At 38.7% G+C, this 27151-nt stretch overlaps 1 protein-coding gene across 2 annotated transcripts; it reads right to left on the bottom strand.

The window, feature by feature from the left end:
• Nucleotides 1–2415: 2415 nt before the first annotated feature.
• Nucleotides 2416–25104, bottom strand: Otd2 (uncharacterized protein LOC551357 homolog). Of its 2 annotated transcripts, none has more exons than XM_071718011.1 (7): nt 24309–25104; nt 10818–11139; nt 9922–10073; nt 7173–7357; nt 6740–6857; nt 6349–6549; nt 2416–6115 (listed from the first exon to the last, which is right to left on the bottom strand). In XM_071718011.1, the coding sequence occupies exons 2-7, from the start codon at nt 11050–11052 to the stop codon at nt 6014–6016; spliced, it is 993 nt and encodes a 330-aa protein (XP_071574112.1). In that variant the 5' UTR covers nt 11053–11139; nt 24309–25104; the 3' UTR covers nt 2416–6013. The 2 variants fall into 2 exon arrangements, with proteins under 2 accessions (XP_071574112.1, XP_071574111.1); XM_071718010.1 differs by having other exon boundaries at nt 10803–11139; nt 24309–25102.
• Between the last annotated feature and the right edge of the window lie 2047 nt (nt 25105–27151).

Raw genomic sequence — 27151 nt, forward strand, 5'->3', positions numbered from 1 at the left:
ACTGAGTGAGTGAACGAGAACGCACGAATTCTTCCGAAGTTCGCCGAAGCACGCATAAATGGCGGACCAATCAAAATGCGGGACAAGGTGGCCAGACTCTTATTAGAGGGTCTCTATAGCGCTCGCTAACATGGTCGCCATCTATACTCGCTTGCTCGAACTATATTTGAATCTAATATCGACGAATACACAATCTCTGTCCTTATTCTGCTTTATTTTTAAACATATACATATATAGATATTTATGAAGAGTTAATTTTGTAATACAAATTTGTTTGTAATGTTCTGTAACAACTGTTAACAATCTTATATTTTCAATTATATTACATAAAATTTATTTATAAAAATAATTTAAAAATCACGATATTATGACGTTTTTGTACAACGTCATTAAGACATCACAAAAAAAAACGTTTCAAATTAGGTATTATTTGGTCATCTTGATGTCATTAAACCAGTAATCACTACTTTTATACGTCATTTGACGCAGGTAGCCTACTGTCGCGTTCAGTTACTCTTTTCAGGGGGGGGTCAGGCAGCTCAACCAATGCCAGATTCGTGTTCAGCGCGTCAAAATACGTTAGGATAAGGCTTGATCCGGTCCAAATAAATTTTTTCCTTCATTGCTGATGTCCCCTAATCGGCTTTTTCACGATTTTTAGTCATTTTTCGTGATTTACTCGAAACCCATGCGTGCTGGGATTAATCTGACGACGGATTCGTGTTCAGCGCGTCAAAATACATAAAGATAGCCTAGTGGAGTATTCTGTTCAGACAACTTTTGTTTTTTTGTGGGCCTGTGTAATCAATGTAAAATAAATATTTAATAAACATTAAATAAATATTATTTTTACAATGAATTGTACAATGTATAATTAATGAAAAATAAATATTAAAAAAACATTTAAAAAACATTGTCTGCTGCTTGGGTAAATATATATATGAGTTTGTCTTAAATTATTTAGTATTTTCTATTTCAAACGCTGCTGAGGAAAAACTAAAGGCCTTAATGCAATCGAAAGGATTAAAGAATTGAGGGGATAAAAAAAACTCACCATATTGATTTTGCAACGGACTCAAAATCAGTTTGATGCTACCGGATATAAATAAGAAAAGTCAGTTCCATGCAGGAATCAGAAAGTTCAAAACATTTATTACAGCTCTGACTCTTTCGACTAAGCAGTTTTTTCAATATTATTATTAATAAATATTATAAATAAGTATAGAAATATAAATAATATGTTTTTTTATTATGTTACCAGATAGCCCCTCGAATGTGGCCAGGTATATAGCCCCGCCTATGGGGCCATCTGTCTACGCTCGACTTTCTCTTACTTAAAAAATTTATCTCTTTAAAATGTTCAGTCAAAGATTTTTATTAGTTTTTCAATAAACTTTAAAAACGCGTAAATTGTGGACAGATAGCCGTAGTCTCCCCTACCTTCGAAATATCAGGCTAACAATGAATGTAACTTGCAAAAATTATAATTAAAATGTTCTCGCATATTACTCCGTATTTTACATTTGTATTGCTAAACTATAATTTTTTGATATATTTCAAATTATCAGGAATATAATTGCACGAAAAATTGAGCTCGAAATGGATTAATTGTGGTATAATATTTTATATTGTTTAAATATCAAATAATTCCTGAAATTAAATAATATATTTTTCTTTTTAAGGAAAAATAATATTATTTACACAACATTATTTCGATATTGCAATTGTAAGGTTCATCAATATTAAAATGTAAAAATAAAAAAGTTAATATAATTAGAAAAACCGCAAGTGAAATGTATATTTTAGAAAATAACTTTCTATATGTATCTTTTATTTTTGTACCTAGTTTATTTTTATTATTACAAATATTAGTGATTGCCTGGGCTTCAAGACGAGAAAGTTGCGAGATGGTTTATATGAAAGAAAGACTTAAAAATTTTATAGCTTTAAGTGCATACATGTACACTACATATACATAAAATTTAATTTAACAGTAGATATGCATGTAAATATGAAACTAATAAAAATACAAAATTTTTAAAAATATTTAGCGTTAGACATAGACATGCAGTCTCATAAATACGAAACTTCTGACACAATTGTTTAAAAGTTTTGAAAATCTTAAATCTCTTGAGACGTAAATAATGTAATAATTTTAAAACTGATAATTTTCCATAAAACTCTGAAAAACCTAAATTATTAGGTATAAATGATAATATAAATTGCATTTTATATCTACAATAATCTACATGATGCAATATAAACGTAACTTTTGCAATAAGAACAGGATATATTATAGTCTTACTAAAATAAAAAATTTTATATGAATAAAGATAATATTTAATATTCAAAAACTTTGATAGGATAAAGAAAATTTTAAACAGAAAGTTTTAGATAAGAGGAAAGTGAGAACATACAATTCAAATTTGTTATATTATCTTCATACATCTTGAGACATGTACGTCGTTGTTTTCCGTGTCGATCATTTTATAAGTACTGATGATATTTATAATAACAATCTAAACAGTTACATACTTATTCCTATAGATCTTAAACCATTTTTTTTACTTTACATATAGATCTTTATTTTTTTTCTATCTTATAATAAATCAATGATCGTTCACCACGTCTGTATAGAGAACAATCGACATTCAGTTTAGATTTTTTGTTTCTTTTTTTCTTTTTGTAAAGTTCCATTGTCGATAATCTCTTTTTCCAAAATGTTGACAATATTGTTTGATAATAGAAGTTTTTTACCAAAAGTGATACGCAAATCGTCCGGTTGAATTTGAAACATTTTTCGCACGCGCAGATAATGGGTAGATTTATCCATACAGAATTCACAAAAATTTAACCGACTGATCCAAAAGTTTGAATAGCATATAAGATATGACAGAAATCGCTTGTAACTTATTGTACATCGCGTGTTAAAAAGAAGGATAATCGTAATAAAGAATTATATATTTTCAATGGAATATTCAGAGATAACAAATACAAGATATGGCGGGATTCGTGATGCAAAGCCGGGCGCAAAATAATAAATTTAAACATGTAAAATGAGATTTTGTTAATGAGTTTTTGCGAGAAAATCTGTTTATAATCGAGAAATTAACGATGAGTATCACTTTAAACGTCTTTTTTTTATATTCGTATCCTTTTTGTATACAAAGATAATATTGTATGAGAGACAATTCAATGCGAATTTTCTGACAGCGGGACGGTGTGTGCTATTTATTAAATTTATAAAAGGTAAAATATATTTTTTTTTTCATACGAAATAAGTCTCTAAAAAGAAGATGATCAACAACTTCGATGTCATAACGCGAGTTCATTTCGATATTCAGGTAGTGTATTTCTACACGAAAGAATGATACATATGTACATAGAGAAACTTGCACTATATATATATGCTTTTATATATAATTTATGTACATGGTACATATGCGGATATACCTAGACATACGCATACTTCTTCTTAAAAATTTTTTTGTTATACTGAGAACTAAATTGTTTGAATGTATTCCATTATCTTTTTTAACGTGTGTGAATCTAAGATAATTTTTTTGAATATCGTAAAAGTATTTATATTATGTACACAATATAGTTATTTGTCCCGGAGATTACATGAAACGATTATAATGTACCGTTAAAAAGTCGCCATTCGCGACAATAAAAGATTTACTTAAACTATTAAAATCATTACTCTCGAATAACTTATTAACATCATTATATGATATTAAGATCATTATATAGATCATCATAATGGATAAGGTAATGATTTATGAAAAAAGAAAGGGCATAATTATATTACACTCGTTCTTTATGGCGATTCTTTATTTAATTGTGTTAATTTCTCAATCTTTATTTTATTAACATGACTAGTTGATATTAATTAATTTTGCTCTATCAAAAAATTTTGAAACAACTATCAAAATACGAAACATCTTTTTAAAATACCACTATTTCCATCGATTTGAGATCTTTATGTATTTCTAATATTAAACAATCATATTATTTAATAATTTGGGTTCCGAGAGAGATAAGAAATAAAACAGATTATAGTAGTAGTTAAAATTACTTCGTGTACATTGCAACACATTTCACAAAGCTCGCGCGGGTCAAAATATCTCAAAGAATATTATGGTATGAACGCATGTGCCGACAACAGAAAAACAATTACGCCACAGGATGTCCTATCTAAACTTTATTATCTGAAATGTTTCTAAAATGTAATGCACGTTAGAATAAAACAAATCTAATGAAAGTTTTATGGCATAAAAGGCAACGTTGCGTAACATGAATATAATTTTTATAAATGAAGACGCTTAAAAAATATATAAAGGCTCTTTATAGAGATGGAAATAAGTTTTTTTAACATAAGTTGATTCGTTTTGTCATTTTGTGTATAAAAATATCATGGTAAGACTATTAAAAAGTAATATAAGATATTCTTTACTTTATAAAGTATTTTATTCGGAATATATTTAATAGTAGATAGGGTAACTCCGGTATATACGCCGCAGCTAAGGAAAACTTAATTTATCGAGTACTATTTACTATGTTTAAGGCAAATGGATTATACCAATAAAAACTTTATACTGTCTACTACTATAAAAAAAATCGAAATATGAAATATTCATTCTTTGTATTTAATATAAAGAAACTTTTAGAAACCCTTGCATTTTGCCATATATCCCATAGAGGTGGGATATATGACATTCATGGGTGAAATATATGCCTTATAACAAATTACAAATAATGTTTATAAATAGGCAATAAAATGTCATAATAAGTTATAAAATTGACGTTAGACCAAATTGCTTTGTAGATTGCTTGATAAGGATCCGAACCAAGGATCGAAACGTCGTAACGTTTGTGTCAACTTTATATAATAGCCAATTGAGTCGAAATAAAACCTCTTATTATTGTTAATCTATATTGGCGGAACACTCTATCATTTTAAGTTATAAAATGTGTGTAAGAAGTTTATTAAGATGTAAGAATGATAAACAAATTATAAAACTGAAAAATTTTTAAAAGAAAATAGAAGAACGATAGATACATTAAAGGTTATTGGTATACGACCCAAGGAAAAGAACACATAGGAGATTTCGATTTTTACAGAGCGTCTGTACTATGGTATAAATCCCGCATGCTAAAATGCCGTATATCCTAAACAGAAGAAATATACAAGATATCAAGCTATACAAAGAATATAAGAGCTATGCACTTGTATTTTGCTGTATTCCATCCTTTCTACACTATCCCTCTACACTTATGTATCATGAAATAACCATTAAACCTTTTACATTCCCTACAGTAATCATTTTACGTAGGTCGTAATATATGATCGCGCTACTTACTACGGTGAGAAATCGATTTAACGACGGTTTCGTTAATATTAACAGTAAAGAACTGAAATTACAACACAATACTAATATGGCATAAAGGCACAAAACAGTGTGATTGCGAGCAAGTATCTCTATTCCCTCTATTTTTTCTGACTTCTGCGGCGTAAATCCCCGCGCGGCGTAAATACCAGAGTTACCCTATATATATTTTTTCATGTAAAATATAAAATATCTCCTGTAGACATTAATGCTAAACAACGCAATAGTAAGGATGCAAATAATATTGCTTCCTGCAAAATAACATAATTTTTTGTAGAAAATTTTCTAAAGATTTTAATAGTAAAGAAAATATTCTACTTAGATAATAAAATTAGATATGTATAGGACATCCCGTTTTATTTAAACTATTTAAACTATGCTGTATCAATAAATGCAGAAAGATACGTATGGCACTCTCGATCGGCCTGTACATTCCACAGTGTTCGAATGCTGGCCGAGTTTATTAAAGATATGTTTAGTCTGTATCGACATTTATCGACAAAACGAGAAGGACTTGCTCGTTTTATTTGGCATCGCGTTACAATAAACTTCGATTCAAGCCGTATAACTTCACTATTGTCGATGATATGTACTCAGGCTTCGTTCTTCGATCCTTGTAGGTTCACTTACGATCGCCCCATCCGGCGCTATTGTAAAACCAAGATGAAGTACTTTCGTCTCTCGTTTTGCTCCAAGAATTATCAAGGCTGCTACCTCCATTATCCTGACAATCCGATAATAGTGCTTTTACTTATTTTTAGTTCTAGTTGCTGTTCTTTATTTTTTCACTGCGCACGCATTTTAGTGGCATCCCAGACAGCACGCATGTTTAAAATGGGGACATCTTTAAGACATCTTATGTCTCGATTTTGGACATGATACTGTCTGGGATACAACTGATATTGTTATATATGTTTATGCAAAAGACTTAGAGAAAGAGAACGTTATTTTACCTACCATGTTTAACTGATGCGAGGCGGGCGAGAGGTAATCCATATTGGTATAGTAGGAATAATTTTGATAGCACTGCTGCTGGGAAGGGGTTGTCGTCCACGTTAATCTTTGATGATCACCCGGAAATGCACCACCGCTTTCCGTTACTGCTGGACTCCAGATGCTACTGCTACCACCACCGCTGCTGTACACTGTGCCACCTAACTATTGAAGAACAGAATTTTATGAGCATATAATAACGATAATAATAAATATTCCATACAAAAGGTAATTAATAAGTCTTTAAAATATACTTTCTCGCGAAAGAACGTAAAATGTTAGAATATAAACCGACCTATTATATGCGAGTAAACATAATATGCGTCGAAAGTACTGCTATAATCCATCCACTTACGCTCGGTGGAGTCGTGCTAGCTGCTAACAGCAAACTAGCGTTTCCCGCGGGCTTATATTGCGGTGAGTCCCTTAAAAGCGCCGGCGAACTTGCCGCTGAGCCGCCCGTACCGCCACTCCTGAATACAGAAATGCAATTATAGCAAACATATACAAACACCTAATTTTTGCAGCAATCGCGCCGCAATTATACTTTATGCATTCAAAGTCCGAACGTAAGGAAGCGTATCTCGCGCAATATATACGTAGATATCTCGATAACATCTATCGCGTGTAGTCGCAATTAGAATACTAATTATCAAGCTAATTAAGTTGCTGATTATCTCGCACAGACACGTTAAAAGACTGAGACGTCACCGTTCGAGATAAAAGTCGTTAGCGCGATTACGGGCGTGCGCTAAAGATAAGAGCTCATTAAGATAAGTAATACTTACAAGGGCGTAGTAGCAGGTACCGCGGCGGCGGGTGTAGGCGGGGTGGTAATTGAAGGACTTTTTCCAGGGGGTGGATTATTAGCCGGGCTCCCCGAGGGCTTTTTCGATCTCGGCGCCTTATCTTGTTGCTGCTGTTGCTGCTTCTGTTGCTGTCGACATTTGGCTCTCCGATTTTTAAACCATACCTTAAACACACGTGAAATTATCCGCGGTATTACGCGATTACAGACGCGATTAATCAGACTTCCCTACCGCGGCTGCATTACCATGAAAAAAAAAAAAAAAAAAAGAAATAGTAAGTCGCGCATCTGTCGCGCAAAATGAATCAAGTTGATATTTTCCAACGTTCCAACGATGCGTAACACAAATGTGATTCAGAACGAATCCAAAGAGCCGCGCGGGAGCTCTCGCAAAGCTGGCGTAATAGCCAATTATAAGGGAATGCCGGACTGGCACGACTATCAATTACCAATCAAGCTGACTGCAGCAGCGCGAACGAAAACGCGCCACGTATATATCGGACACGCTCGCTACCAGGCTGCCGTTAATGCAACAGAATTACGAAAACCGATCGAAATATAGGTCGTCCCACACACCGAGCAACTTCTCTGAATAGAATAAGCCGATTTCGCGTACCAACGGGCTCGCGTTCCGGTTTGCGTTCAAAGTGCCCACTGGTTTTGCGCGAACACCTTGTAATGAAGCTGCTAATTATACTTATGCGGACTAAAAAGCGTTCTTCTCTTCGCCGGCGCACGAATGATATCGATTACATTGGCGGACATCGTCAAACACGTTTATGTTACTAGCAGATGTTGCAATATTTGCTCGTTGCCAGTCAAAAAAGATGTCTTTGAATTAAGACTCGGAAATATAATTCGCGAATTCGATTTAATTGTTGTACGACGTATGGATACGTGAAGAACGGTGCGATGCCTCTTGTTTGCCCTTAGAAGTGATACATTGGAACGATAAGGGGATGTAGGGAGGGACGAAGCGAGTGGAAAGAAGTAGAGGGAGAAATGCGACAGGAGGAGAGAGTAGAACTTGGAGAAGCCTCTCGCGATCGATGTTAGAAGCGGAGAGGTAAGCTTGGGTTTCTACGGATTTTCTGAGGGGGCGATACTAACAGCTCGCGTTCTTCCGCCGAAGAAGTCTAGTGTACGCACCGCCATAACACGAGTCCTTTGCTTTTGATAGAACGTCGCAAAAGTATTTTATGCGACTCGACTGACAAGACACACCAATGTTAACTCGTCTATCATAAGAATTCCATAATAGTACACTTACATTAGATGTCAATTTTTCTTTATTTCAGTGGCGATTGTAAATAATAAGATTAGTATATAATCCGATTCCCCCTTTTTCCTTGATACGGTGTAATTTATCAATCACTGATTCATTGATTAATTGGTAAATGTTGTGATATTAAAGAACCTAGTACGAGGTTGATTTATTTTGCTAAAAATATAATGGTCTTTTATAAAAAATTAATTTTAAACTATACAATCTGAAGTGACATTATAATCGTATTGATCATGGAGGAAACTAGCTGTAGCGAAGTTACAATAGAACGAAAACCGTCTGTGTTCGAGAAGTCATGCGAGGGTCAGAGAATGTCGATGAACATCAGAGCAATCTCCGGTTTTGCAGTCGTCCGACGAACGTGCGGAAGACTATGGCCCATGCCGGGCCCATTCATCCCGTTTACACGGCCGTAGCCAGGTGTGTTGGACGGCAATTGCGGATGCGATGCGTCCTTTCCGGTCTTGATGAGAATGGAATATGCGCGAACACGTTTTTCGGGGCCCCGTGGACATCGAACTCGGCACGAGCAAATGGCACGGTGTCAGCCAAGCAATGCCAAAATGTTGATTCCGAAAATGTCATCCTTCATGTAGGTTTTCGCGGTATTGTGGCACAGAAAAATTCTTTCAACTTTCTGCTATTGAGCAAGAATATCAGTGAGGGGAGCGTCGTTTACGATTTCATATGGGCAGGGTGAATGAATTTCATCCTTTTTGAATCATCAAAAAGAATCCGAGAGAACCGAAACGTTTGGTGCTTTTAATACTTTTTTATGCTTTTTTTTTATTTACACCCGTCATAAACAATTGCGCGCAAAATTTCAATTGCGCTTTAATTGCACAATTGCAATTTTTGTTCGATTTCCCTTTGTTATTAGGATTTTATGTGGTTATATATTGGATAACGTTATAACGCGCTTCGTGTATTGTTAACACTTCACAACATATGTTACATTCGCAACCTGTATCGAACGGAACTTCGCGTCATAAACGTGCGTGTGAAATTTCCAATTGAATCCTATTAAATTTCTCTTTCATCGTAATTGCGATACTAAGATGTTTGTCCGAAGAATATGTGGGCATTTGTAAGGCAAACGATTAATTTAGTTAACTTCAACGAAGGACATATGAGAAAGAATCGATGATGTTGTCCGCACTGTCTGCGTGCCGATAGTGCGAACCCCCTCGGTAATCAGACACCCTCACGCCCTTCGTGGGGAGAGACACGTCGAATTTTTTTACTGCAATACGAAAATATTTGCGGAGATATTTTACGCGTTTAAAGTTCCGTACTTTCCTATATATTTCTTGATGTAGTAATTTAAATATTACGAATAATACTGATGAATTATTACACGATTTTTTACGGTTTTTACGATATACGTGCGATAGTTATAAAACAATTTGTGAGAAATATTATCGGATTGTTGTCGACGACTTACCTGCACTCTCGATTCCGGTAAATTTATTTTCATAGCCACTTCCTCACGCATAAAAATGTCAGGGTATTTTGTTCTTGAAAAAAGCCCTTCCAATATATCCAATTGCGATCGTGTGAATGTCGTTCTTTCCCGCCGTTGCTTTCTTGGATTGCCTTTAATACAGAATTCCTAATGTCAGTAAATATTATGGGATTTTTCTGATTAGTTTTTTATTTATGATTTTTCTCTCAAATATTTACGAACGACATCAATATCGATACTTAATTAATGTATCGTAATGTGTTTCTACAGATTTTAAAAAAAATTAAAAAATCGCTTTTTTCGAAAATAATAATTGATATTCGAGAAAAAATTCTTTTTTAAAATCTCTAATTTACGATTGCATTATTTCGCGCGGCATGATATCAACAATAGCAAATTAATAAATTTCACTGCGTTATCTATACGTTACGGTGTACAGGTCAACTACATTTAATAACTAATCGATAACGATTAATAAAATAAATAGAATAAATGAACCATTTATTAATAACTAAATTATATATAATAGCAGTAATAATATTTTCACGAGTTGGAAGCAACTTCGGTACATAATGCAAAAGCTTTTACATTAATGAATAATTTTGTATTGTATCATTATTAGCATTTCTGCGATTTACCAACGTGCTTTCTCCAATTACAGTACAACATTATAATTCATTACAACAATTTTCCCGCAATTTTTAGTACAATTATATTAATACTTGTAAAAATTGACAGATACAACAGCAGTCGAATATTTCGCACTTTGTTTATATGTTGATAAGCAGTACAATTTAAAGATAAGAAATTCTTTCGCAAATCAGTTGAGTTAAAATTAATAAAAAATGGTGGGCACTCACAGTAGACGGACTCACCGGCGGGTGTACAACCGGGATAACCGATGGTGGAGTGTAACGCATCGATCGGCATGCTTAGACCCATGTAGGGCCCGGTCTTGAGAGCGCCATAGGGCCCCGCGGCGGACGCGCCGAACGCCGCGGGCCCAAAGAGTTCGGAGGCCGAGGTGGTGGAGGCGGCGAGGCCACCGAGATCGGCGGCGCCGGCGCCCCCGCTGCAGCCGGAAGTACCTCCAAGGCTGTTCGGCCACATCACCACCCCCTCGGCCCCCAGCACGACCACCCTCCCGCCGCGGTCTCCCTAAAGAGACGTCCTCAACGTCCAAATTATACGTTCTGTCTGAAAAAACGACAGAAATAAAACTGAAATTATATTCAAGAATTATTCAAGTCGACAATCTGTCTTATTAAAAAATATATACATGTTTGCTTCATACAAACAATAATACGTTTGTCCTCAGAATAAATAATAAAATGTTTAAAAATTATGACTAATATAAAATGCAGAATATTGAATCATAATTCTTTCTATCAGAAAATTGCAAACATTATTTATTAGAAGTAAGAGAAAAACAAACAAAAGTTAGTTTCTCTCTCTCTCTCTCTCTCTCTCTCTCTCTTTCTATCTTTTTTACCAATAATTTTACCTATTTCGACTATTTTCTTTTACAGAAAAGTAAACAAAAACTGAGTCGGTTATCAGGTAGACTGTCTCGCATCGTCAAAGAGAGAATAGTTGATGCTTTTAGACAAACACAAGCCGATCGTGTTGTCCGGCATGGAAATAAGAATGACGCGGTTGGCAGCTGCATGGGATAATCCAACGAAGGTGCAACAGGACTCCGTAGTATTCTCGGAGGAGCCACGGCTCGCAACCTAATTCCGAAAATGTATCGGCGGCCCGATAACCTGAGAACGGCGAAAAGGAACGTCGAGTGGCTCGACCCTGAATAACGCGCAACACGCTCCGCAGCTCTTTCCGTCGCGCTCTTAGCCGTTGACTTAAGTCGCCGTTTTATCCTCTCCGATTACAAAGTCAGGAACGACTATCGCTCCCTTCCTTCGCACCATCGCGGACGATCCACCTTCTCCGGTGGTGGCGACTTGTTAATTTATTTGCCGCCACGTTTATTACGTCTGTGCACATCTGCGATATGCCGAATGACGACGAAACACGTATTGTTTCCTGTCTCCCGGACGTCGCTGTCCATATGTTTCGGATTAAGGGACACTATAATCGGTAAGTAATTAATGCACGGTAAGAAACAATCGAATGACGACAGCGTTGCAAGCGTCACGATGCAAATGTTGAATACAAGATGCAGAACAGCCCCGAGTTGTCGGCCGGTTTTAAATATTCTTTGCCACATTACCAATTATATCACAGTGCTGATTATCTATGTCCAGCGATTTAATTAAGAGGAGACATCTATATACCTAGATGGGTCAAAAAATTGACTTTCCTTTTTACATATTTTTAAAGTACGTCTTAAAAATATTTTTGTGAAGCTAAACTCGATTTGGCAAATAATATAAAATTTACACGAAACTATCGCCGAATATGTTTGAATACTCGCTAGACAGATGGCCTGCGGCCAGGATTGTGCCGATTTTCACAGGTCTAAAGAAAAGTCTCTCTCGTCTTTTCTTTATTGTGTGAAGGATCCCTTTCGTTTTCATTTATACTAATACTAATCATCAGAGCTGTACTTAAAAACACAAATGATCGGTTTGACAGCAGTTCTTGTTCGGACAAGCAAACGATATTATGTTAAATAGCGTTGATTAGAGTTGAATAGTAAACAGCAATAATCAGCAATAAACAGCCGAGAAGATTCTATAGATATCTTTGAATATTTGAAAATGTTCGAAAATCAAGATCCAAGAAGCATATACACCTCCTAAAAATCGATATTAGATGGAACAGAAAGAGGACAGCTATAGTGCCTCTGCTAAAAAATTAAAATTAATGGGCGATATTCTTGTCCCGAAAGAAAGTACAATCCAATATCGTATTTTAAATTTTATAACAGTATTCGCAAAAATTTCTCAGTGCATTTCGTGCAAAATGTGCAACTTGTGGTGGAAAAATATACTTTAAAGCAGACAACACTCGAGCACTATAATATGCACGGTGGCGTTATGTCAGTGGAATTAGCTGCATATATTGCCACGGATACATTTCATAAAGATGCAAGAGCATTACTATAAATTCCCCAAGCAATGCAAGATATAGGCCCGAATGCACATGTAAAAACATTGCTGAAGACGAACACCGCGTAGGGGAGAGCGGGGCTCGTTGGCACAAGAGGCAAGTTGGCAATGCGTTCCGTTTATGTATTTATAGCGAAAAAAACAATGGAAAAGTTATCACAAAATATCTCTTATATGACGTAGGTACTTTTCCCAAAGCTTTATTTTAATCAAACAAGTATTACAATAGAAAAAGAGAAAACTCTAATTCAAGAGGTGGCAAGTAAATTTTCGAGCGTTTCAAAATATCGTATTAATGTTCTTCAGCTTGAGAACTAAATCTATGTGACGTATCATTAGTTAAAAGAAAAGTTTCCGTTACTATATGACATGTTATTTTGACTAACATCAGTAATTTATTGTAATAAAATGACTAAAATAAAACGTATGTATATAGGGATGGGGTATGTTGGCTCATATCAAGACACGCTTAGCTTGACTTGTTGTTGCCGCGTGCGTGAGACCTGTTTGAGCATGTAATTTGCTACCTACAATGCTGATAGAAGCTAGATATATATTTATATTAATATTTTTATGTTGAAGAAAGCTACATCTAAAATAATTTACAATTGTTTTTCTGCAACAGCATTTTGCTATTCGATCATTACAAAAATAACTTTAAACGATACAATCTTTATCAAGAAGTACGTATCTGTTACCCGTTTTGTGTTTCTATTACGTTTTCATTAATTTAACATGGACTTTTGTCGCATAGCCAACTTACCCTACTATCGGGGCAAGTTGGCTACAATGCAGCATGTTCGTATTTCACTTATTACAAAGAAACTATACAGCAGCGTTCCTGGCACGAAAATGTAGAGAAAGGTTCTCTCTATCATATTATTACTGTTTAATCATGATAATTAGTTGTATAAAAACTCAAATGCCGAAATTGTGAAAACGGTGCCAACGAGCCCCGGTCTCCCCTACTTCAGTAAGAGGAGCGCGCACTAAATGCCATGCAGACTAGAGATGTGCGAATCAAGGATTTTTTATGTCGAGTCGAATCGAATCGAATTTTATTTCCTCTTTCGAATTCAAATTGAATCGAACCGACAAAACTTTATTCGAATCGAAGCGAATCGAATGATTTCGAATTGAATCATTGGAATATAATTTTTAATTAACAGTATAATTATATTAATAGGTTGAATTTTAACACGTGGATAATAGAAAAATATTTTAATGTGAAAAAATAATATTGATTATATAATATAAATCTTTTTAAAGCAAAAAAAGATATTTAAATATTTAATAAAAAACAAATAAAATAGATTTTATTTAATGTCGCAATAACTGAAACAATTAGGCGAAAAATTATAGATAAATTATTAAAATACTCTAATGTAGTATCCATTAACATTATCCAATTGCATACATAGAAATTAAAGGCGTCTTCCATATTGGGAAAAACTCACTGGCACTCAGCAGTGTCTCAGTTTTTGAGTTTTTCAGAAACATGCTCACTAATTCTACCAATGAAATAAGGTGCGATTTCACGATGACGCTCGACGCTGGATTCGAGCGTCAAAAAGCTAAACTGTGTTTAGCTTTGACGATCGACGCTCATTTCAGCCAATCCAGTGGTTAGGTTATATTTCGCGTCCCTCTGAATCTATCACGTGACCAGATTTGACGCTTGAATCCAGCGTCGAGCGTCATCGTGAAATCGCACCTATACGCTTCAAGCACTCAGTGCTGCCAGTGCCAGTGAGTTTTTCCCAATGGAAAACTCTATAAAATAAAAGAACATAGTTTATTTTATTTTCAGTATTCATAGCTTACTATTTTTTTACGCATATTCAAACTTATACGTACAATTTGATAGGGTCACAAAGCATGTCAAAAATTAAAATTAAACTGTTAGCCGCTCAATGAGTGGTTATAATACTGAATGCTCACTGGCTCACTATCTATTAATATGCGACCGTACTTTTGCTTATTAACGGAAAATATGATTTTATAAATTTGACAATATATGTATATAATTCATATTCGAATCATCTAGATTGGAAATTTTCGAATAGTTCGGATTCAAATCATAGAAATTCAAATTCGAATAGTTTGCACATCTCTATAAGTGGTACAAAAAGAGAAGATAATAGTTGAAAAATATTATAGAGAAGAGTAAACAGACTTTCTAGAGGCACTCACTTCGGCAGAAGGTTTACTTTATGGTCCTGGAGTAAATGATTAAATGTAAGTGTAAAAATAATATTTTCGTAGTGTAAACTTAATGTTTAAAACATTTTTCTCAAAACGTAGTTTTCAAAACGCGTGACTACTAGATCTCGAAAACGGTTCAACTAATCGGCTTGCAATTTTACACACTTTTTCTAGATATTAAAAACTAGTCGTTTTTAATGAATACCTTTGACATATTTTTTCCGATACTTAGTTTTTTCACAGCCAAAAACGAGCAACATTTTTTATGGAAAATCGCTATGTTGACTTTGACCGACTGTCATTTTGTTCAAATGCAATATTTCGAAAAACGGCTACGTCAAAGACTGCATTTATGTTTTAATTTTATAAACTTTGTGCGATTTTGCTTTTAGATCAGTCTTATGGTCATCGTAAACGCTGTTTTAAAAAACATGGTTTCCCAAATATTGTATAAAGCCGCCATTTTGTAATATTTTTGAATAAAATTAAAATTTTTTTTAATAGAGGAAAGTATGCGATCTTTGCAATGGAACAAATATGTTTTCTCTATCTGTTTCCGTTTTTCCGCAAAAAATTTATAAAGTTAGACCTCGTTTTGACCCTAATTGTAAGTAGTCTAATTGTATAAATAAATGTCACTTTCTTAAAAAAACGTCTTGACACAAATAAAATCTAAATAAATATAAATTAAACATAATTAAATATTTTTCGACGCGATGAATTTTATACAACGACACAATCTATGGGGTTTACAGTTAAATCTAAGTAAACTTAAATTGCAATTTTCAATACCGTAGTTACAAATCTCACGCGGAAAAATTTCTACACGGCTGATTCGAAATATGTACTTCCGAAATAAAATCTTGCACCATGCCTTTAATAACGTATTGTTCCATTTCCTCTATTAACCGCGCGCTATATTGAAACCAGAATTTCGTTGAATAGAACCGCGTCATATATACAAAAGGCCTCTTCAAAGTATTAATAGAGCTGCGTGAGTCTTTTCGCGCAAATATAGATGAAACACCCACATTCACCCCCGTAGCGTATGTACCGCATTGCATCCTGTTGCGTCCGCAATTGAAATTTGTGCCCGACTACCGTTGAAATTTGTTCCGCTGCAATTTAACTACCGGACGCGTAATGCGTATGATAAGTGGCTTTATGACATACCTATCGGGTCGTCACCCTCTAACGATTTATATATAATAACGATTTCTCATAAACAAATGTTACAAGCTTACTTGAGAAAAGAAATTTTTATCTCGCAAATTAGAACGTAAAATTTATCGTTATAGAAAATTAAAATTATTTACTTCAAGCAATTGAATATGATCCGTGTAGCAATTTACACTCTGAAAGGGATGTTTTACGCCGATAAAATAACGCTTCTTTTTTTTTAGAGTAGATAGAACGACGAGCGCATGGACGTTACATCGCTCGATGAAATTACGAATACTTAATATCGTGGATGTAAAAGGTGAGCTCGTGCCGTATTGCGTTTCTAATATTACGTCTCATTACGCTCGCGTGCGAATTTCCTCCGATCTCTCCCCGGGACCGGAATAAAGTTGCTCGTTGAAAAAGAATCCATATAGAGTATACACTACCCCGGGACGCCGCCTCTTTCGTCCTGGTTATATTAAAATTTTGCTCGCTATAAAAGGAAGAGGACGAAGGACGAAGAAAGGCGGAGTATTCTCCCGAGTATCCTCCTGAAATCAGTCAAGCGCGAATCTCCCACTTTTGTACACTTGTGTGCCTCGCGCTGGCCACAAAGCACTTGTTACATACATATACCACCCAGCATGGGCGAAAAATGCTGAAAACAACTGTCACTTTCGTGAAATTTTTAACGTCTGCACCCTCGCGCATTATTGTTGTGCACGAAGTAAATGTTCTCTCTCTCTCTCTCTCTCTCTCTCTCTCTCTCTCTCTCTCTCTCTCTCTCTCTCTCTCTCTTTCTCTCTCTCTCTCTCTCTCTCTCTCTCTCTCTCTCTCTCTCTCTCTCTCTCTCTCTCTCTCTCTCTCTCTCTCTCTCTCTCTCTCTCTCTCTCTCTCTCTCTCTCTCTCTCTCTCTCTCTCTCTCTCTCTCTCTCTCTCTCTCTCTCTCTCTCTCTCCTCTCTATCTGTTATTTTTTATTTCAATAACAAATACGCACCTATACAGCTTTTCTCTTAATGATTTTACCTTCGAGGGCCCGTTCTCGCTCTCTCCCTCGTGTTCTATTTTTATCTTTGTTTTTCCCTCGTGACGCCATTTTAATATGACGAAAGTGCAAATAAATCTGCCGCTTTGACAAAATTCAAATATAATAATATCTTTATCATTAAACCTAATTAAATTTTTTTATCTTAAAATTCTGATTATTGCGTCAAAGATAAGAGCACTACTGAAGTCTATTGTCGACAAAGCGGCAGATTTATTTGCACTTTCGTCATATTAAAACGGCGTCACGGGAGAAAAACAAAGATAGAAATAGAATGCGAGGGAGAGAGCGAGAAGGGGCACTCGATGGTCCCTCTTATTGCAATAGCCAGAAGTCTCTTTATTTTTGTGCACTTTGGTGCACGGGACAATGCACTTGTTACAGACCGCCAAGTGTGGACAAAATGCCCAGGCCGGGCCACTCGATTGGCCCTTGAGGGCACTCGAGTAGTCCACGACTCTGCAGAGAGCCCGAGAGAGAAACGATCAAACTAGAGAAAGATAGTTAGGGTACCTTTTACACCCGCGCGCACTTTTCCGACCCTCCTTTCCGAAAATCCATCTCCCGCTGCAACGAGTTTTACCCCCCCCCCCCCTCCCCAGTCCTTCGGCAGTTCGGCCCTAGTGCAAACACTTTGCGTTACCAATCGAGAGATATGCCGGCATGCCATCCCTAATGACTGTTAAATCCCCATTATTACGTCCCGGCGTGTGTGCCGCGCGAGAGGGAGTGAGATGGAAGTTTCACCCTCTCGGCGCGTCGCCAAAGAATACGATTTGCGGATACGTCCGGCATATCGTATCTGTGCGGATCAGTTAAAGTTAAGCCAACAAGGCGCACGTGCGCGGATATGCGCTTCGCCGTTGCATTCTTAAATCGGCAACAAATTTCTGCGGAGCCTAGCCTAGCAGCGATTCTAAAAATTCTTCCTGTCATCGCAACGCTACTTTTAGAGTGGAATTTTTCTTATCTGTAAGCACGAAGCGATATTCCGATTACTTCGTAAAGGTGCCTTTTCATGCTGACGCTCGACGCTCGATTTGGGCGTCAAACTTGATCACGTGATAGGTCACATGATAGTCTTTTTAATTCCAGCGTCAAATGGCAAAAGCTCAACTGCAATGTGTTCAGCTTTGACGCTTGACGCTCGTTTCAGTCAATTGCTTGTTTTGACGCTCGCATATTTGATGCTATTTCGCCTTCTACCGATGAAGTTGGTCACATGACCAGTTTTGACGCCCAAATCAAGCGTTGAGCGTCAGCATGAAAAGGCCTCTTAAGTTTCAGAGACAGTTGAATATTTTTCAGCAGTTCGTTCTCGGCTCGCGCGGCAATAATATTTTTTAAATAAAACTTGAATTTTCAAATAAAGGAAAATATGATCTTTGTAATTGGAACACAACCTTTCTATCTCTTTCCGTTTTTCCACAAAAAGATTTGTAAAGTTAAACCTCGTTTTGACCTGTCTAAGTAGTTGCCCTTAGAAAAAACGTCTTGGCATAAATTAAATAAATTAAATATAAATAAATATAAATTAAACATAATTAAATAATAGCAAAATTTTATACAACGGCACCAACCGGAGTTTACAGTAAATCTAGATAAATTAAAGTCAGAATTTTCAATATCGTAGTTACAAGTCTCATGCGGAAAAATGTCTACATGACTAATTCGAAATACGTATCTTCCGAAATAAAATAATTCGCGGGGGGGAATCATAACGCGAAGGTGAACACTCGCGACAAGATCGCACACATCGGGAACAACTCGCAGCAACCGGGGATTCATCGCGGGAGATGCAACGTCGTTTCTGCATTAGGTAGCGCGGTTTGCGGCTTCGGTACATCCGACGGTACACGAAGAACGACACACTGCCGTAGCTATCCCAGAAAGTTAAGTCGCGGCCGCATTGTTTCCAGGAGTATTTGCACACAACCGCATTGTTCCTGAAGAGCCCGCCCCTCCCCCCTCCCCTTCACAATAGTATAGTTCCACAATAAATTCGTATACGTATGTACGTTGCGTGAAGTACAGCCGTGCGCGAGTATCGCGAGGAAAGCCAGAAGGTACTTGTGAAACGAGCGAGGCATTAACTGATTCCATGGACGATTTTTCGAGATTACGCCGGTGTGGTGCTCCAAGACTTCGGCGTAAATGCGCGTACGTGTGCTCTCGTCGTGATAAGTTTGCAATAATCTTTACGCGTCAAGTACATCTCTGTTCTTATTCCCAAATACGTAACTTAATGTCCTCGACGTCAGCCGTAATAAAAATATATATAATATATAGTCTCAATATTACACATTGTGTAGCAAACACAAAAAAACACGAAAAACTTTCTCATTACCTATTGATTAATAGAATCATAATTCAATTACCTAATGATAATAATACTTATAGACGCTGGCAGCTGCGCCAAGCTCGAAGTCGAATTCACGTCGGACTGTACTTAGCGCCTTGTGAAATAATTATTTCGGCATCGAGTTTGAACTTTTTCCTCAGAGAGGCGGTTTTATGTCGCGGAGTCGCACACACTTTATGTACCCTGGATTGTATTTGGATACCTCTGTCAAGGGGCCGCATGCACGTAACCATGCGCACCGAGTCGTGCACGGGGAAGCGTCTCTCTCTACGAGGAAAGGAATCGCATTGAATGCGATCTTAGCCCCGGGTATACGGCGTTTTGTTGCGCGTTCATTGAGCGTAAAACTTAATTCCCGTAGAAATTCCACGAGGTATACACGACGGCGGGGTATGGTATACCTCCGCCGCACCGCGCCGCGCCAGGGGCTTGTTCTCTGGTAGTTAGTCTTTATTCCCGGCCGGCAAAAAAGGAGATGCCAATGGGGGCTGCAGCCCGCCACCGACGGGGATGAGCCTCCTTCGTTTCGCTGTCCCTCGCCTCCCTCTCTCGCCTCCACCTGCCTCCATTCCGCTTCATGCTCCTTTATGTTCCGCCCTGACGGACGGTGGAAGTTACTGATTTCTCCGAGCCAATTTCGAGGAGGTTTTGTTCCCTCGGGCCGACATTCACGGTTCTACGGTGGCCACGTCAATCCTACCGTCGAAGGCGCACGGCGCGGCATTGGAACCCGTTCGCACGTGATAACATCGACCAGGGATTCCGAGAGACTTGATGCTTCGATGCCGAAGACGAGATTCAATTTGTGACAGTAAACCGAGAACGGGAACTATGGTTTCTTTAAGATCTTCACGGTTAAAGAATTAATTTTAGTTCATATTACGTATTCTTTCTTATAGAAGTTTACACGTATATACCTATATTACAAGTCTATTAAAATTAAATTAGTTTGCATTTTTATAATAAAATCTATCACCCGATATTGCATTTTAACGCCATGACGTAAAATCTCATTGCGGAAAGAATAAATTCTTGTTAGAAGATAAACTTTGTCCTTTGCATGCAAACCATCCATCGTAGAAGCCTTGGAAAAACTTGTCAACTTCGTTGTTCGGCTTCCGTATCTTCTTCAGCATTGAAGTGATCATATGATTCAAATGTATGCGGATTATAAACTACGTCACTTCGCGAAGTTATTTTTGGTCGTGTAGAGCATCAATAGAAAATAATATAAATCCAATTTTTTAACGTTTTGTTACAAGACTATTTATTAGAAAGCTGCGACTGAATTATTTCGAGTGATTTCACGAGTCATTTAAATTTTTTTAAATTTTCTGATCTTAGAATTATCTTCATTCGAGTTAATTTGTTGTTATAACGATGCATTCGGATATCTTCATAAATATCGTTCTCGCCGAGGTTCTCGCATTCACGTGATTTCAATGTCTACTTTATCTCGATGCGGTGCAATCTATGTGTGAATTTTGAAATTCACGATAATCATAACTTCCTTTTTGCCCATCAAACAGTCAACGCGACATTTTCAATCTCTCAGGCAGCTGCATATCCAGAAAGCAATATTCTATTCACATACCAGATGGCAGACGCTTTTTTATACGACACGATTTACAGACGGTAAACAAATAAAATTCTTTTTAAACGAAAACCAATCATTTCTGCAATATTCCCCGATGCCTCTTCATTTGGAATTCTCACGAAGCATAATTTTTTCACTCTCCAATGTAGACTACCTAGATCAGAATTTTTTCGACACTATTCGATATGACGTCATCTTTTTTTCGATCTCCTCGATCTTGTATACTAACGATAAGTCTTATACTCTGGTAATAACCAGTCGTCATTGCATCACATTTTTTTGCCACAATATACACGAAAATCTAACGCAATGCGCACGATTTCGAGTCACATAGGTAGCAGCACTCTTTATTCTTCACTTAAAAAACACGTGCTCTTTCGTTTCGGAGCCGTTCGCGACCGAGTTGCCGCATCGAATACGAAGATCGAGCACCGACTAGGATATCCGAAATGTCCTGCGGAGGACGCGCTAGCGTGTATAGACTGACGACGGCGACGACGACGAGGAGACGAAGGACCTCCTCGTGGAAGGCGGACCTTAACCGAGAGGGAGGCAAGCCAAGAAGATTACCGTAAGCAGATTATTTCCGTGGAAATCCCGCTGGCCAACTCTCTCGGCACGCTACCACGCCGGGGCATTTCGGGATCGAAACTTCCCGCGAAACTACAGGCGCGAACGGAAGTAGTCGAAGCTCGGCGCAGCGCGTTACAAGATCTGCTCTGACAGCAGCCGTCGGACATCGTAGATAAGATTATTGGAGGGATCAAACATCGTACGATGTAAAATAGATCCTGACGAGCTCTGTCGCGCAGCGTTGTAGAACCATCTGCTTCGGAGCTGCTTTTCTAAACTTTGCAAAACTCGTACAAGATCGTTGGTGAATTCTCATTTAATTACTATAATTTTAATGGTTAACAGTGTTAATTATTAAAACTAAGATTTTGTCGATTATATATGTTTAACTGATATATATGTATGGCATTAAAAGTGAGGTCTCGAGGTAAATATAACATTTTATTTTTGCACAATGATTTCTCCGTGAACGTGCGTCATAATTTTGTGTTTGATCATTTTAACGTGATAATCTGTTGATAAAATCATCAATTATTTATGTATACGCGGAAGTACGCAACAAATTCTCGTAGGTGAAGGAGAACGTGGATTTTTTTTCAACCTCTCGCTATGGTGATACATATTGTACTTTGAAAAAATTTCGGATTTTTATCGGCTTGGCCGTTTCCGGAGCAACAGATATTTCTCAATTTTTTTTACGAAAAATGCAGCATTGTGATTGGTATAGAATTATTAATCGTACAACGCGGGATAGTGAAATTTTGCCGACGACTGTGAATCTTTTTCGCGTATTATATATTGTCTAATAATTCCGGGCGCGCGCGCGGGTTCAATTAATAGCCCCCCGGCAAATACGGTATGCTTCTTTCAGCGCATAAATGTTAACACCCGCATATTTCCTGGGGCCACGCACTCTCTTTCCCCGGCCGTCACTCGCGAAATTTCCCTCGCTCTGCGGAATTTCGCACGGTTATTTCGAAACAAGTTCGCCCACAAATTTATACATTCTCTCTTTGGCCGGATGAAAGCTTCCATGTACGCCTCGCCGATTAAATGTCGGCGTTTTCGAGGTATTCGCGCACCGCAGCGCCCGAATTCGGTTGATTCGCTCGGCCGGGATTCTCTCTGTCTCTTTTTTTTCTCGTTTACCGCGGGGAGTAATCGCAGAGGATATCCGCAATCCGCAGAAATCATAAAAACCGTGGCGTACGCAGTCGAATTCTGTTCCACAAGGGAATCTACGTTATTAATAATTAGTTTACTAAGCACGATGACATTTTTAAACTAAATTTGAAGTTATCGTTGTACGTAGTTGCATTATCGTGTTCATGTGAATTCATTTATCGTTATAAATACGTTTTGCACTGTCAGTACAAGATTTTCAGAGCGCACTTTTCTCGAATAAAATATTACACCATTTCGGATATTTAGAGGCAGGATTCGGCCATCGACGGCCATCGTGACGCTTGCAATCAAGTAACAAATAATTAAAATTGTTGTCAAGATTTCTGACATTTGTAGAAACGTAGAGGAAGCTTTATGGCTGTTACGAAACGAGTCGTTGGTTCGAAATATCGTCGTGATTCGCGATGAACCTACATCAGCAGCGATAAACGACATACTCGAGTCAGTTACTCGATTGTTATCTGGATATACAAACTTATTATCTGACGATTATTTAGAAAAGATACATACGCAGTTATTTCATTATACAGCCATTTTTAACGCTGTAACCTATAATAATCACATAATCCACTACAACTCTGACAATACGCAAAAGACAATATTAAGGCAGAAATAGAAATTAAATAAATGGCAATGAACTCGGAGAATCAAGGTTTTGCTCTCAAGATCTATTTCATTGAAGAGAAGCTAATGACAATCTAAAAATACTACCGATGTTATCATACGTCTTACTGAACGCACGCTTATCAAAACTCGCGACAACAGAATTAGGTCAACCTCTTGGTAGACTCCAACTAGAAGACGCGGTCCTATTGATTAGCCTCAAGTAAACGGAACATTAGGCTGCGCGAATAGATGAACAATCTCTCCTCGCGTCTATCTACGAACACGTGGACGTTATGTAGGTCAGCAAATCGCTAGACAATGGGAAATCCGAGGAACACCACGAGAACACCAAGAGAGACGAAAATGACACCAGAAAAATGAGCGGACTCGGCGAATGCAGTTCGTCCCCGGCGAATCAATCCTCGAATCGGTGCACCCTTTGACCCTGAGAGACCAAACCACTTCCCGGCGGAAACAACTGGCGGAAAATGCCACGACACACAACGACATTTCCGATGAAACGTCGTCTCGGAAATAGCGGAGAGGACGCTACTCACCAGCGGGCACTTGTAATTACCGGCACCGCGTTGCTCCCGCGTCGATATTCTTCGTCTTGAGCCCGATAATCCCAGGCGGGTAGCCCCCGAATTCGCACTCCAACACACACCGTGGCCCGGCGCGTAATACTCGTCGGCGCGCCTCCCAATGTCAGAAAAGAGACGGGCTAGGTCGTTCGATCTCTCGGAACCGCGCACACCACTGAAAACCGGCGCTTCGCCACGGCGTTTCGCCACTCCACCGACGACCGACTCACCGAACGAGCGCGACCGATAGCTCGTAGAATACGGATGTATACACGATAATGACTATTCTATTCCCTAATCCACCGGAGTCGTCCACCGGCGTGGCTCTTCTCTTTCTCCCTCCGTCTCGTTCTCTCGCGCTTGCCCTTTCTTCCTCCCTCTCTTTCTCTCTCTCTCTCCCTCTCTCTCTCTTTCTTTCTCTCGCCCTCTCTCTCTCTCTCTCTCTCTCTCTCACTATCTCTATCTCTCTTTTTCTCTCACACTCTCTCCAGTTCCCTCCCTTTATCCACGTACGTCTGTCCCGCTCCTTCTCTCTCTTTGCCTCACGGAATGTGGGACAGATGGACAGAGACGGGAGAGACAGCGCGAGAGACAGCGACGATGGTCGGTGGAGAGACCAGTGCGAGCGGCTATTATAGCAGGAGGGCGTAGGAGAGCGCCCGGCTCAACTTTTCACGAGAACTTTAGTTGTTACAGATCGCTCTCTTGGTCGAGGGGTTATGCGCGAGGGGGATGTTCGCTCGCCGGTCTCTGGCGGGGGAGGGACGCTCGACGTTGAGAGCGCATGGAGAGGGAATGGGGTGCGCAACGCGGTCGCGAACCGACAGAGAAATAGTTACAACGGTATACGAGAAAGGCAAATGTGGAAGTGAGAGAAGGTGCGGGACCGAACTGAGAGAAGGTGTTCCGAAAAGAGGGAGAGACGCGCATCCCGCGGCGAGGAGGGGATAAGGAAGATGGGGAGGGAGCGGGAGGAATGGGTGCGAGAGAGAGGGAAGCGAAAGAGACGAAAGAAAAAGAGACGGGGATCGATTCTCCGCCACGGTACGAAGCGAGAAGGAACAACATGCGCCGTCGAACCGGCGTCGACTCGTTCCGGAATTGGCGTGGCAGGGGCTGTACCAATGTCGTTCCTGCCGCGTGGTGGGGTACCAATCGCAGCCTGGGATACGCCAATCTCGCCAACCGCGATGGCAACGTCGTGTGACAACGGCGTTAGGTACAGTCCGTCTCTAAAAATATACTCAAACCCGGAGTTCCTCTTCTCTCGGCTTCGCCCCGTCTCTTTTTCCGCTTCGCAACCCAGTCCTCTCTCGTCCTCATCCGCAATGTATCTTTCCCGCTCGAAGGTGTACGAATAGATTACGAGAAAATGGGTAAGAGAGAGTCGCTGGCCATTACTTTGCGATGTTAAGAGCGAGCATGTTTTGGCACTCCGTACAGTGGACGCGAAAGAGCAATTGACTCTTATTCGTGGTTATCCGCGTGGGGGCTTAAAGTTTCTAAGATGGAGGAAGGATTAACGCATTTGGTACAAAGTCAAGGGTTAACGAGCAAATTTTGTATATTACATTTATATTCGTAAGTTATATCCGAGCTCTAAACGAGGGAAACAATTATATTAAAAAAAAATTTCTCTCGATAGCATCATTAAAATATTAATATCGGAAGGATTAATTATTCTTTTACTCTCTTTCGCGTTTGGCAAGCACAAACTTGAGTATTATCATACTGTAATCACAACAAGCTTTACTAATTTATTTACTCGCACCATCTATCTCACTTATACAAATAAAGTTATAAATTTCAGCAATCAGCAAGAAAGCTGTATTAAGTCCTTATCGAAATAGATAAGGATTTAGTAAACTAAATAAAATACACCGTGTCATTACGTGTCATTACGTAAACTTGTACGTTACTTTATGTTTGTAAGGCTATGGTAATCACGCGCAATAATTTCCACGATCGTCCACCGTAATATTAAACGCACCGACGGAGTACAGATCACGCCTTATTAGCACGTTATCGAAAATCACATTACAGCCCATCTCAAAACCTGATAGCACGCACGATAATAATTCCGGTACGTGATTGGGATCCTCGACTCGGATCGTCAGATCCTCTCGCACGCTAGATCTCAATGCCTAATCTCGTTACCGGCTTCAAGACGCCTAGTGCGAATAAATTTTTTCCGCCCGACGATGGGTCTCGCCCCCCTTGATCCATCGGCGATCCTCCACCCTTTCTTTTGACGCGCTCTGTAGCCAGGTGATAGCTACATACCCGCGGTATACCCGCAACATAGCAATTTAACTTGCTCACGTGCGAGCGGTTAATGCTCTTACGGGATTTCGAAAAGATCAGCCAGCATTACTATGCTATTAGCGTAGCTAAAACCGGCTTGCTTCCATAAACCTATACTAACGCGCAGGCCACTTTATTCACCGCCGGGGCCCATTCATGCGCTCTTACGCCAATTTTCCTCATTGACGGATCGGGACTACCGTCGCGCCGTACGAGACATCGCGATTAGGCGCCGCGATCGCCGCCGCCGATTCCGCATCTGCGCGTGCCACCGATTTTACGGCGACGACGGATGGGACACGGATGGGAATCTCTCTCACGGTACGGCACGTCCGTTTTGACGGACAGGTGAAACATCGGCGAGACACCGGCGTCTCGCTCACGCTCTCTATCTCTCGCTCGCAGCTCGTGGGAATTAACGATTCTGGACGCACGTGGCGCCGATCGGCCAATGTAAATAATGTCGTGTGCAGGCAGTAATTTAGCGCGGAATGCGTTTGGCCTGTTCTCTT

The sequence above is a fragment of the Temnothorax nylanderi genome, unplaced genomic scaffold (assembly GCF_030848795.1).
Source record: "Temnothorax nylanderi isolate EJ_2023f unplaced genomic scaffold, tnyl_v1.0 TNYL_tig0235_pilon, whole genome shotgun sequence".
Lineage (NCBI taxonomy): Eukaryota > Metazoa > Arthropoda > Insecta > Hymenoptera > Formicidae > Temnothorax > Temnothorax nylanderi.

What these genes read in the sequence shown, in the direction of transcription:
- Otd2 (XM_071718010.1), bottom strand. Translation starts at nt 11,052, where the DNA reads ATGTGGCCGAACAGCCTTGGAGGTACTTCCGGCTGCAGCGGGGGCGCC. An exon ending in GTACCTGCTACTACGCCCTT is followed by an intron (nt 6,858 to 7,172) that starts GTAAGTATTACT and finishes TTCTGTATTCAG; the next exon opens with GAGTGGCGGTACGGGCGGCT. An exon ending in CCTCGCATCAGTTAAACATG is followed by an intron (nt 6,116 to 6,348) that starts GTAGGTAAAATA and finishes TCGGATTGTCAG; the next exon opens with GATAATGGAGGTAGCAGCCT.